A 13,304-nucleotide genomic window follows, 5' to 3' on the forward strand; every position below is an offset into this window, starting at 1 on the left:
GAGTGCTGCGTTGCTGTGTTCTATTGTGTAGGAGGAAGGAAGGGTTTACTTCCCACTCCTGATGAGTTCCCTCGCTTTGAAGGAGGTCGGAAACCAGACTCCTGGGATGGAAATAGAGAGCCAGGTAAGGCAGTAGAGCTGCGTGTGGCTTAGGGTCCCACAGTTCACAGAGTGTGGTCTGAGGACTCTCCCAGGGGTCCACTGGGTTCTCTCTTTAGCGACTCACTTCTCCGTGGCAGGCCGCATTGTCTTCAACCCACATCTTCAACCCACAGTGTAGACTGAATGCAGGAGCAGATGGGAGAGCCCAGCTTTCTCCTACTGAGCCAGATATTAAAGAGATTTGTCTAAATACCACTCTTTTCACTAAATTGTTTCGTTTTGGGAAAGTACAGTTAAATGAACTAAAGTTTTCTCAGTCTTCATTTCTGATATGGCAAATGTTGTTAGAACTCTCATAAATGAATTCTCTTTGGGATCCTCAGTAATTTTTAAGAGTGTAAAGACACTCTGAAACTAAAAAGTCTGAGAACCACTTTTCTGGCCCTTCCCTGCCTTCTCTTATTTCAGGAGGCATGTTTATTTCTAATCTTGACCCTTTTTGTGTACTCATGATGTGACTAGGTGTTCAGGAAATGTTTCTTGCATGAGTGAGTATTGGTTTTTGAGTTGCCACTTATTCTTTTTTTAAAAAATTAATTAATTAATTTATTTCTGGCTGTGTTGGGTCTTCGTTTCTGCGCCAGGGCTTTCTCTAGTTGCGGCGAGCGGGGGCCACTCTTCATCCCGGTGCGCGGGCCTCTCACTATCGCAGCCTCTCTCGTTGCGGAGCACAGGCTCCAGATGCGCAGGCTCAGTGGTTGGAGTTGCCACTTATTCTTAACAGTGTAATTCCTGTCTGCTTTTAGCCATGCTGTACTTTGATATAATGAGATGGTTAGATTCCTAGCCTTCTGGATCTGTGTTCTCTATATTAGGGCCAGGTCATGAACATTTCCGTGATGCTCCCCGCCCTGACCATCCCCCTCACGACGGTCATTCCCCAGCTAGCAGAGAACGGTCCTCTTCTCTCCAAGGCATGGACATGGCATCCCTACCACCCCGAAAGCGCCCCTGGCATGATGGGCCAGGAACCTCTGAGCATAGAGAAATGGAAGCCCCAGGGGGTCCTTCTGAGGATCGAGGAGGCAAAGGTAAGTGAGGCCGGTGATTTCAGCTCAGGAGCTACGGATGCCACAGCCCTGCCGAGAAGGCTGCAGGGGTCACGGGGAGCCTCATCTCCAGGCCAGCCCCATCCCAGTGTATGCCTGTTCTGTCTGTCCCCGACTGGGGTACCGGGGGTCCTTTCTCCACTCTACCCTCCAGGGCTTAGACTGTGCAAAGGCACATGTTCCTAGCTGCGCTACAGCCAGTTGGAGCTCTCAGTGGGTGACTGCAAGCTCAGCCTCTACGCAGTTCTCCTCCTCTTGCTTCCAGGAATCTCTGGTTTGTTCACACTTTCCACTCCAGCTCTCTTTCAGATTGCCCCAGTACTTTCTCTGCTGATCTGTGAGACTCTTGCTCTAATTGGCAGCTGTGCTCTCTGGTAGTGGCTGCTCTGATACGTTGAAGGGTGTCCCCAGTGGCAGAAAGAATTGTCCTCTCTCAGGTTCTGTGGTTTTTTTTTTTTTGGAGTCTGAACCCAGGAGGAATTTGGCTTATGCCCAGAGTCACAAAGACTTTGGGGAATATGGTCTGGAAGGGGTTTTCTTTTCAGGGGAGCAGTGGATTATTTCCACTACTTGAAACTTTGGACCTTTATTTTAGAGGAAGCACTGACTTTTAGCCCAGAGCAGTAGCCACCAAATGCTAACTACAGCTGTGGTCTCAGGTTGGGCTGGGCCGTTGCACATGTGGTGTACTTTGGAGGCTGCTGGAAAGACTTGTGTGCCTCAACCTGTGCTCCACTCCTCAGTTCACCTGCCTCGTGGCTGTAGTCCCTTCATTACAGAGTTCTGCCTTTTGTTCTCGGTAGTTCCGTTCTTCTCAGTGCAGAGCCCTCAGAAATTACCTCGTGTCACCAGTAGATCCCCCCACCCAAGCGCTCATTTTGTTGCCGGTTGGGGTGGGCACTGGGGACACCTTTGTAGGTCCAGGGCTGAGGCCACGTGGCTAGTGTGGAAATGATGTCCTAGCTGACAAATTCTCTGCCAAGGTACCTTCGGGTGGTACTCAGCCAGGGTACCTAGGCTGAGCTTTGTAAGAAAAGAAGCCAAAATGCCTTTGGCTATTTTGGCTAGCTTTCCTCACCTCCTTGTCTTAGCTGGATTCAAATTCCATTCAAAAATTTAAGACGAAGTTGGCAGTAGTATTCTGATAATGCATTATGGGAGATGTGTCCAAATCCGATCATCTCAAGACAAAAAATCTTAAAGGTCAGAATCTTAAAAGTCATTAAGATACCTAGAGGTCTGTGTGTCTTAAGTCTGATACAAATAACAGTATCCCTGGGAGAAGCACTAAAAGCCAGTGTTTTTCTTTTTGTGCTTTTGTTTTTCAAGAAATGTTTTATCTCATTATTTAAAAGGAAATCAAAAGTGCTATATAGTTGTAGGATAATCATAGTAAACACTTATCCTGGTTAGAGCAATTGTAATAATTAACATCATCAACAGTTTGTATTTCTTAGTTGCTTCCAATGTTAAGTCAGTGCTTTTCAAACCTTCCCCTGGAATACCCCTGGTGGCGTAGGAGGGTGAAGATACACATCTCATGGACCGTAGGCATGGTCCATATGATCGGTGACCTCCAGGAGGTGCTCTGTGTTTATCTCTTGGCTCCCTGTCAGTTCCGTCATAGCCGCGGGGAACACGTGTGTAGGTGAGGCTGAGGGGTGCACAGCCACAAGACAGGGCAGGAGTGAGATGGTGGTCCAGAAGAGCAGAGGCACAGCTTTCAGTGCTCTGAGGGCTGTGCTCATGTCCTCAGAACTCTGTTTTTTTTTTTAAAAAAAGAAGTGTTCCACTGTCTGTCATCATAGAGTAAAAGTTTGTACCAGGAGTTGTTAACAGTCTCTGATGGAAAAAAAAGTCACATGTAAAACCATTATTTTGTTTCAGGCCGAGGGGGCCCCGGACCTTCTCAGAGAGTGCCAAAGTCCGGACGTTCCAGCTCCTTGGATGGAGATCACCATGATGGATACCACAGAGATGAACCTTTTGGGGGCCCTCCAGGCAGTGGTACCCCTTCTAGAGGGGGCCGGAGTGGCAGTAACTGGGGTAGAGGGAGTAACATGAACTCTGGCCCGCCAAGGCGAGGAGCTTCAAGGGGGGGTGGAAGGGGTCGGTAGAAGTTGGGGCTCAGTACCCCTCGGCCTCTCTGGACAGTATTTAAGAACTTCTGTGGACTTTCCAAGAGAAACAAAAGGAAACCTGCACCGTGTAGCCCTGAACTCTTTCTGGGGCAGCTGAATCCCAGGAGCCCCTGATGTCTTCAAGGTGAAGAGACTGCTGCCAGAGTAGCTGGCTACCCAGAGTAGCTGGCTACCCAGAGTAGCTGGCCTTGTTTTTTCCTGTCCACCCACACTGCCCTAAATCCCATGTGGGCTTGTGAAGATAAGAGCTGGAATTTTTTTTTTCTTTTTTTTTTAAAGTGTCACAAGACATGGAACCTCCACAAATTTAAGTTCATGTCCAATTGGAAATTTGTTTCTATATGTACAGTTTGTCAGAGAAAAAGTTGTTTTTGTATGAATACAGAATGTGATTTACGCAAGAATTAACAGAAAACAACTAGTCGTCAAGTGCTTGCCTTAAGGAAACCCTTAGCTTCCATTGCATCTGGTCTGCTGAGGGGGGTACAATTATTGCTTATATTTGTGAGCATACTTGATGGGAATCTCTAAGTCATCTAAAGTCACCTGTGAACTTTTTGTTTTTAAACAAGTTCTTATCACACTTCTGTCACACTTATTTTTGTAGTAGCGTGAAAAATACTTCAAAACTATAACAAGGTTTGAAGTAGATTCAAAGCCTTATAATTAGTTAGATCTACTCTGGCAGATGGAAAATTATACACCAGAGGAAAAAAAAATCTGGATGTCCAAGTAGGGGTCTTCCTTGGCTGCATCTCCTAGTAATCACACCGTAGACTTGCATTGCCTTTTTCTGAAGAGAGGAACTTGACATAAACCAGAAATCAACTACACATACCTTCTGAATACTGTAAATCATTTCACAAATGGTTCTAAGTTGAAAAGGAATGGATCAAAATATCTCTTAAAACAGTTGTGCAAAACTTAAATAATTTCTTCCTCTTCCACACTAGCTATGTGGAAACACCAGTGTTTAAGGCAGAGGATTGTTCCAACTTAAAGTAAGCCAGGAAGTTCTCATCCACAACAAGTTCCTTTAGTTTTAAATAAATGGAACATTTGGCGCAGTTTGAATTGAAAGCCAAAAGTTCAGTTTGAGATAACCCCAGCATACTTTCTATACTGACCCCTTACTTTGTTTTTATAAAAAGAAACCTTTTATTATTCAAAGGACTGTCCTGTGGCCACCCTAACGTCTCATTACTTTGCCAGCTTCAGTTTGGCATAGGAGAAAAGTTTCCTTGACAAATTTAGTGGTGCTGGAAAGTGTCAGTACTTGCTTAGGAAAGGGATACTGACATAGTTGGAGAGTATATAAAAAAACTCGTAACTGATTCTCCATTAATGTAAAAAATGGTAAGTGCTAAGTTATCTCTGCAGATAAAATGTTGACACCACACACACTGCTTTTTTAGGGTGTTAGAACCTAGAGACTACAAGAGATTTTCTCTTTACTTTGTGATTTAAAACATCCTATTGATCAGCACTTTGCTCTAAACACATGTTTAGGAGACTCAGGATTGCTTTAGGTTTGAGGATATTCTTTTTTTGTGTGTGGTACGCGGGCCTCTCACTGTTGTGGCCTCTCCCGTTGCAGAGCACAGGCTCCGGATGCGCAGGCTCAGCGGCCATGGCTCACGGGCCCAGCCGCTCCGTGGCATGTGGGATCCTCCTGGACCGGGGCACGAACCCGTGTCCCCTGCATCGGCAGGCGGACTCTCAACCACTGCGCCACCAGGGAAGCCCTGAGGATATTCTTTATTTGCCCTCCACTGGTATAGCTTAAAAAGAAGTTGTAATCAAATTCTAAGAAGCTCAAAAGGGATCCAGAGAGCAAATCCATACAGAGATTTAGGCTCCTTTTTTCTGAGATTTATGTGGTAAGAACTTTATCATAACATTCCAAGGCTTTAACTTGAAAAACACAGAACCTCAGTAAGCAGATAACCAGATCACATTTTGAGAATGAATTCATTTAGAGAAAACTGAAAACTCAGCATTATATATTCATTAATTACTTAGTAATGCATTACTTAGTAAGTGATGCATTTTAAAGTATCACTGTCAAAATACATACCAGATGTTGTGCTTTGAATTTTATTAAAGCTTAGATTTCCAAACAGTGAATTCTTGAAAAAATGTTGGGAAAACAGTTTTTAAAAATACAGTAGCATGAACATAAAAGTCAACACTGTGAAATCTTCAGCCATGCAAACTGTAGAGAAATTTAGAACTAGAATGCAGATTTAACAAGGGGGTAGAAAGAGCAGCCAATGGTACAAGTTTTCCAGTCAAAAAAATCACTCCCCCAAAACAGTGGATTTGCTTTTACAAACACCCCCTTGGTTGTTCCTCTTGAGGTAGGTAACCCTATTTACTGAGAGGGGAACAAGGGAGCATTCTTAGAGAATATGGGGGGTTGGGGTAAGTCTACAGTGTGGATGTTGGTCACTTCAGTGTCCACTTCTTGGAGCAGGGCTTAGGACACTGATAAAAATCTAAATTTTGAGGTTGGCCAAAGGGGCAAGGCTCGACTGCTGCCTGACAGCCAGTTTCGGCAACACTGGAATCCAGCCCCAGGAGACAATTATTTTCAAATCGTGCAATCCAACATACAGAAAAGTGGTTCACAACCTTAGCTGGAAAAGGAATCATCTGGAGAGCTCAAAAAAAAATGCTGATGCGTGGCTCCCACCCCCAGCCCCGCAGAGACAGACTGAGTTGATCTGAGGTTTGAGTCGTCAAGTAATTCTCATGTGAACGGAGAACCACTGGCGTAGGATTTAAACATTTTAAATAGTTTACTTCCTAGTTAATATACAGCTAGTGACAAAACGTAGTTTTCTGGACTCCTCAGAATATTGAGCCCATACTTTCTGGCAATAAATTAAGGTAAGTAAGAAGGTCCTAAACAAAATTAAGTGCTAAACCTAAAACGAAGGAAATTTGGCAATTAGATGTGAAAAGCATCTTACATTGCATGAAGATCAGACTGTAAAGTGTAAATTATAGTTAAAAAGCAGATCATAAAATTAGGAATGAAAAAAATTAGGCCTTGTAGAAATCCATGGTTTCCATCAAATAGGGAAACCGCACGTAGAATCATGTGTCTCCCAGGAGTCCCCTAGCCCAGTTCTGCCCACGGACCTCTCACAGCGTTTACACGCACCTTACTGGGTATTTCTTACAGGACGCTTCTTGGTCCATCGCTTTCCTCATCTAATACAGAATCAATTTTCCTTTAATTTTATAAGGTACCATGTTTACAACTCCACTAAAAGAAAAAACTGAGATAAACCGTCTTAACTAAAGTACTTTTAAAAATTCCGGTGGCTAAAGTCAGTATTTATTTTAATAACTCTTATGGATCCACTCACATTGAAGAATACGGAAAAATAATTTCCAAGAGCCGAAGAGAACAAGTTTACTGTAGCTAAGCTACTACAGTCTACCACTGGATTTTTTAAAGTGACAAAACGTGGAACAGAAGTCTGAGAAAAGTAATAAGGGCAGTTAATTAAAACGGAAGAGCTAGTGTTCTTTTTCTTTTTCAACTGAGTGTAAACTAAGACCACGGTTAACGCAAAAGCAATTTATCATAAATGCTTCACAGTATGTCACCAACTCAAGGACAAAATTTAGTTCTCATAGCACTTGCTGCTGAGTATAGCACAAAACGCTGAACTTGAGGAGCTTCCGAAACAGCTCATGTCTCAGTTTTACAACTGCTGCTCAGTTTACAGATTTCGCTGGCAGGGTAAAGGAGCAGCCTTTGCCCCGCGCGCTCTGGGAAAGGCGGGCGCAGTCCTTGGCATGGCGAGCGCTGGGCCCCTGGGCCGGCTCCGTGTGGTCTCCCGACGGCGCGTCCCGGGGGCGGACTCTGCGTCCTTTCCGACGGCGCGGGCCCCAGGCCTCTCACACGGGGAGCGCCTTGGTGAGGGTGGCGCCCGGTCCCAGGCGCCGAAGCGCCATGCGCAGCGCGGTGCTCGCGCCGCGGGGCAGCAAACCCAACAGCACGGCGAGCAGCGCAGCCACCTGCGCGCAGGCGCCCAGCGCCGTGAGCAACGTGCTGCGGAGACCCAGCGCCGCGTACAGCGTAGCGCCCAGCGCGGCCACGTAGAGCAGCGCGGGCCGCGACGGCGCCTCCTCGCCGCGCAGCAGGCGTCCGCACGCCGCACCGCCTCGCAGGAGCGTGCCGCCCGCTAGCGCCAGCACCGAGCCCAGCGACCACAGCAGCGCGAACTTGCGGGCGCGCAACAGCAACACTGGGGCGTAGAGTGCGGCCAGGCCGAAGCAGAGCGCGGCCAGCAGCAGGCACACGCCGCTCGCCGCCAGCCGCTGAGCGCGCGTCACGCTCGGCATGCACGTCGGTCCCGCCGCCGTCGTCGGCTCCGCGGAGTTCCGCGCCCACGTCCAGCGCAGGCCAGCGCGGCCGAGCCACGCCCCCGCCGGCCCGGCCCCGGCCGTGGGCTCCTCTGCCTCTCCCGCGTCGAGGAGCGGCTCGGCGGCTGCCGGCCCGCCCGCTTTCCCCTGCGCCAGATACTCCTGCAGTTGGCGGTGGAGGTCCGCCATCTTGGGCGGGGTGTCCGGGAAGGGGAGGGCTGGCGCCCACTTCCGGTTTTGCTCGGTCGCCGTTGGAAGCGGCTCGGCTCCGGTCGGCTGTTGGTCGGCCTTGGCGGAAGGGGCGGGGCCTGCGGCTCCGCTCCTTCAGCTGCCTCCGCTGGACCTGGGGCTTGGGACTCTGCTGGTCCCTGTGCGTTTACCCTCCCAGCCCCGGACCTTGTCCTGTGTCCGGTGTAGGCGCTATGAGGGCCTGGATAAATCATGGCAGCATTAAAAGTTAGTTGGGGGGCGTGAGTCGGTGTGGTTATAAAAGAACTTGAAGGAAACTTAACGTGTCTTGACCTTAATGGATGTCAGTATCTTGTGATACTGTGTTACAGCCTTTCAAGATGTTGCTATTGGGGGAAAATGGGGAAAGGGTTCACGGGATCTACATATTTCTTAAAACCATGCTAATCTATGTCAATGAATTCAATGTTTTTAGAAGCTCAGACTGCAGGTCTTAGGTGGTTTCTTTGGGAAAGCTACAGAGGTGAAGCAGAGTTAACCCCCCCACTCCCACCAGTTTGCTTCTTTTCTCTTCCCCGTTTCAGCAGAGGCCTGGAAATATTCTTGAGTCTTTCAGGCCCCTTATCATGTATCCTTGGCCCGCCTTGCCATGCTCCTCGCACTTCTGGGTGTTCTGAGGTAGCTCCCACAGCCCTGCTCTTTTTCAGAGCCTCCTTGAAGTTCTTCAGCCAGTGGTCACGTAGGTCACAACTTTCCGGGTCTCTGCCAGGGCTTCATCCCCCTCTGGTTTCTACCTAATTCCCATTCCCGGACGTTGGATCAAGCTGCACCTCCTGCTGTTCACTCCTATTCCGCTTAGGTGCACTTTTTCTGAGTTCTCATCTGTTCTAGTTGTGAAAGTTTATTGGTTTAAGGCAGTGCCAGCAGCTGAGGACAGGTTCTCTTCTATCTCCCTTTTCCTGGGGCCTGGAAGGCTGCTGCAAAAGCACACAAACAGATGTTGACCAGATTGACACAGTTATCAATTTGTGTACAGTAAAGCTGCCTGAAAGGCTTTGTAGATACTTTTTTTTTTAAAAAATTATTTATTTATTTGGTTGTGCCGAGTCTTAGCTGCAGCAGTCGGGCTCCTTGGTTGTGGCTTGCAGGCTCCCTTGCTGGCCCCTTAGTTGTGGCATGCGAACTTTTAATTGCAGCATGTGTGTGGGATCTAGCTCCCCGACCAGGGGTTGAACCTGGGACCCCTGCATTGGGAGCGCGGAGTCTTAACCACTGCACCACCAGGGAAGTCCCCTGTAGATACTTCTTTTGTAGATGTAGAAGCCATTGGTTGAAAAACCTATTTTGCTAGACTTTATAAATGCCTGTTGTGAACGTGAACATGATGGCATGGAAGTCCTTTTGTACTGTAAAGTGCGATACAGTTAAATAATACAGCAGTCTACTCTTGTACAAGTGTTCGGCTTACTTGCCCCAGAAGTACTGGGAGTGGAAGGCAGGGCTGACCACTCTAGGCTGTTTCCGGTATCCCTGGCTTTGGAGGCACTGCAGGAGGTGAACCCAGGATATTTCCCCCGTGTCTGCCGCTTTTGGCTGTACTGGCTTCCCCTGGGCAACTCCTGCTGATAGGCTGGTAACACCCCTTTGTTCTCTCTTCTATGGAAAGGTTGATATTAATGGCTTTCTGCTGTTGTCGTCTCTGACTTTTCAGTCTTCCTGTTACCTGTGTAACCTGTTTCCCGCATTAAATTCCCCTTAATACTCTCTGTTTTCCTGGTTGGATCTTGGCAGTTACTGTTGGTCCTGAACCAAACTTGGTTCCACTTGCCCGATGTGAGCAAAGCCAATCCACTGACACTGGATTGTGGTGGAGGAAAGCGCAGCGTTTATTGCAGGGCGCCCAGCACCATGCTCAGAGGACCCGCACTCCCCAGTGGCTTTCAGGGAAGAGCTTTTAAAGACAGCGGGAGGGCGAGGGTCACAGGGTGCATGATCAGCTTGTGCACAGTTCTCTGGTTGATGGTGAGGTCAAGAGGATGATGTTTCAGGAATCTCAGTCATCAGCCTTCTGGTTCTAACAGGTCTGGGGTCTACGTGCTGGTGGTGAGCATGCAGTTAACTTCCTCCACCTAGTGGAGGTTTTAGTGTCTGCAAAACAGCTCAAGGGTATGGTTCAGGATATTGTCTACAGCCCTTGAGAAGGTAAAGGTCCTCAACTTTGTTTTATGGCTAAACTATTATTATTTTGTCTGGCTTGACCGCTTCCTTTGTTTCTTCATTTTCTCACTTTGCTCTTTGGAACTCGGGGAACACCTAGGAGGCTAAAGCTTTTCTACAAACAAGAAGTGGAGACATGGGGAGGTCTCTCCCTGGAAGGGTCCTGCTTGGTTTCAGTATGCTTTTTCAAATACATTCCAATTTGTTATCTCACGTGTGTCACCCTAAATAAAGGGGTAAACCGAGGCAAGCTTAAGTTACCAGAAATTGAACTTATTCGGGAATAGCAGAGGAATTGCATTTCGGGAAAAGCAAACTGTAGCAGCTACAAGGGAGTCTGTTGAGGTTTGGGCTGGGCTGTATTTATGAGCAAGGAGTGCCTAGAGCAGGGAGTCAAGCCAGAGTCCAAGCAGTAAGTTTGGCTTGAGGATGGGGAGAGATTTTTTTTTTTAATTGGAGTATAATTGCTTTACAATGTTGTGTTAGTTTCTGCTGTGCAGTGAAGTGAATCAGCTGTATGTATACATATCTCCCCTCCCTCTTGGACCTCCCTCCCACCCCCCATCCCACCCATCTAGGTCACCACAGCACTGAGCTGAGCTCCCTGTGCTATACAGCAGGTTCCCACTAGCTACCTGTTTTACACATGGTAGTGTATTTATGTCAAATCTAATCTCCCAATTCATCCCACCCTCCCCTTCCCCCCTCCCATGTCCACATGTCTGTTCTCTACATCTGCCTTTCTATTCCTGCCTTGCAAATAGGTTCATCTGTACCATTTTTCTAGATTCCACATATATGTGTTAATATATGATATTTGTTTTTCTCTTTCTGACTGACTTCACTCTATATGACAGACTAGGTTCATCCACATCTCTACAAATGACCCAATTTCATTTCTCTTTATGGCTGAGTAATATTCCATTGTGTATATATATGTACCACATCTTCTTTATCCATTCATCTGTCGATGGACATTTAGATTGTTTCCATGTGCTGGCTATTGTAAATAGAGCTGCAGTGAACATTGGGGTACATGTGTCTTTTTAAATTATGGTTTTCTCAGGGTATATGCCCAGTAGTGGGATTGCTGGATCATATGGTAGTTCTATTTTTAGTTTTTTAAGGAACCTCCCTACTGTTCTCCATAGTGTCTGTACCAATTTACATTCCCACCACCAGTGCAAGAGGGTTCCCTTTTCTCTGCACCCTCTCCAGCATTTATTATTTGTAGATTTTCTGATGATGCCCATTCTAACTGGTGTGAGGTGATACCTCACTGTAGTTTTGATTTGCATTTCTCTAATAATTAGTGCTGTTGAGCATCTTTTCATGTGCCTCTTGGCCATCTGTATGTCTTCTTTGCTGAAATGTCTATTTAGGTCTCCCGCCCATTTTTTGATTGGGTTGTTTGTTTTTTGATACTGAGCTGCATGAGCTGTTTGTATATTTTGGAGATTAATTCTTTGTCCTTTTCTTCATTTGCAAATATTTTCTCCCATTCTGAGGGTTGTCTTTTGGTCTTGTTTATGGTTTCCTTTGCTGTGCAAAACCTTTTAAGTTTCATTAGGTCCCATTAGCTTATTTTTGTTTTTATTTTCATTACTCTAGGAGGTGGGTCATAAAAGATCTTGCTGTGATTTATGTCAAAGAGTGTTTTTCCTATGTTTTCCTCTAAGAGTTTTATAGTGTCCAGTCTTATATTTAGGTTTTTAATCCACTTTGAATTTATTTTTGTATACGGTGTTAGGTAGTGTTCTAATTTCATTCATTTACATGTTGTTGTCCAGTTTTCCCAGCACCATTTATTGAAGAGGCTGTCTTGTCTCCATGTATATTCTTGTCTCCTTTGTCATAGATTAGGTGACCATAGGTGTGTGGTTTTATCTCTGGGCTTTCTGTCTTGTACCATTGATTTATATTTCCGTTTTTGTGCCAGTACCATACTGTCTTGACTACTGTAGCTTTGTAATGTAGTCTGAAGTTGGGGAGCCTGATTCCTCCAGCTCCATTTTTCTTTTTCAAGATTGCTTTGGCTATTCAGGGTCTTTTGTGTTTCCATACAAATTGTATAATTTTTTGTTCTAGTTCTGTGAAAAATGCCACTGGTAAATTGATGGGGAGAGATTCTTGGTGAATGTTCAGTTCTGTAGCCATTAGCCACATGTAGTTTGAGCAACCTGAAAGGTGGCTGGTGAGTTGGAAGAACTTCATTTTAAATTTTAATTCATTATTTATAATGAATTATATTTATACTATAACTTATCAACATAATTTATAAAATATAATTTATTATAACATAGCATCATTATATGATCAAATTGATAAGAGCCACATGTGGCCAGTGGCTTCTGTATTGGACAGCACAGCTTGGAGCACGTTGGAAACATGGGCATTTTGGTTATCACTGTGACCAGCGGGCACCGGAAGCGTTTGTTCCACAGTGCCTGCAATGTCAGGCTTTGGTGAAAGTCAGAGCGTCTGGGCTGGGATGGCTTGTTCTTCCACAGGGGTTCTGGCAGAGCAGTCTGATCTGAGAACACAGTGTTTTCTCAGCTCAGCTCTGCAGACCTCGCTGCCTGCTCCGTGGCAAGGCTGCTTGAGTCGGGGCCCTCCCCTGGGGGAAACCAGGGAAGCAGGCCCTCCTACACAGGAGTTCCTTGTGCGTAATGAGGGCCCATCACAGTGTGTCTCACTGTTGAGCAGGGCTTTGTGTGTCCAGCTCGCTTAACCTGAGAGACATCCTTGTGCTGTTTCCTTGGGTAGCCACCCTGGGCACCGGCGCCCTCGCTGGGTGTCATGGGGCAGCGAGGTGGCACTGCCGAGTCCCAAAGGAGGGCTGAGGGGAGACTCAAGCTGAGGTGAGGGCCCTTTCTGTGGCCCGGCCGTGACCATAGCTGCCCTGGTGCACCGCACCTCTTGCCGCTGTCAAAGGATTCATCAGGACGTCTTATTTGCCACTTGCAGCTTGGTCTGACTGTAGCCCAGCAGAGGGCTCAGAGGGGCGGTGGTCAGGGTGCTGGTTTAACCCTCCCCACCTGTCCCTCCACCCACTGATCCCAAAGACTGGACCTTGAGGGTCATTTCCCACTCGGAGCCCCAGGGTGGAGGTGGGACCTGGTCACCTGGAAGGGGCCCACGGTTCTCCCTGTGTCCCAGGCTC

At 46.9% G+C, this 13,304-nt stretch overlaps 2 protein-coding genes across 9 annotated transcripts in view; one reads left to right on the plus strand and one right to left on the minus strand.

Annotated features, from left to right (window-relative positions):
* The window catches only part of WDR33 (WD repeat domain 33), a 103,779-nt gene extending 99,847 nt beyond the window's left edge, over positions 1-3,932 (plus strand). For 2 of the 8 annotated variants that reach the window (XM_033400163.2, XM_004276867.4), the window contains 3 exons: positions 32-124; positions 978-1,193; positions 3,099-3,932. In XM_033400163.2, coding sequence (XP_033256054.1) covers positions 32-124; positions 978-1,193; positions 3,099-3,328 — 539 coding nt within the window. In that variant the 3' untranslated portion in view covers positions 3,329-3,932. The remainder of the gene's footprint in view (positions 1-31; positions 125-977; positions 1,194-3,098) is intronic. The other 6 variants (XM_033400160.1, XM_012535611.2, XM_033400161.1 and 3 more) reach the window with 5 other exon arrangements.
* Positions 3,933-6,664: 2,732 nt separating this feature from the next.
* Positions 6,665-8,189, minus strand: SFT2D3 (SFT2 domain containing 3). The gene has a single exon (XM_033400159.2). The coding sequence runs from the start codon at positions 7,922-7,924 to the stop codon at positions 7,268-7,270; it is 657 nt and encodes a 218-aa protein (XP_033256050.1). The 5' UTR covers positions 7,925-8,189; the 3' UTR covers positions 6,665-7,267.
* Positions 8,190-13,304: the final 5,115 nt, after the last annotated feature.

The sequence above is a fragment of the Orcinus orca genome, chromosome 7 (assembly GCF_937001465.1).
Source record: "Orcinus orca chromosome 7, mOrcOrc1.1, whole genome shotgun sequence".
Taxonomy (NCBI): Eukaryota; Metazoa; Chordata; class Mammalia; order Artiodactyla; family Delphinidae; genus Orcinus; species Orcinus orca.

What these genes read in the sequence shown, in the direction of transcription:
- SFT2D3 (XM_033400159.2), bottom strand. Translation starts at nt 7,924, where the DNA reads ATGGCGGACCTCCACCGCCAACTGCAGGAGTATCTGGCGCAGGGGAAA.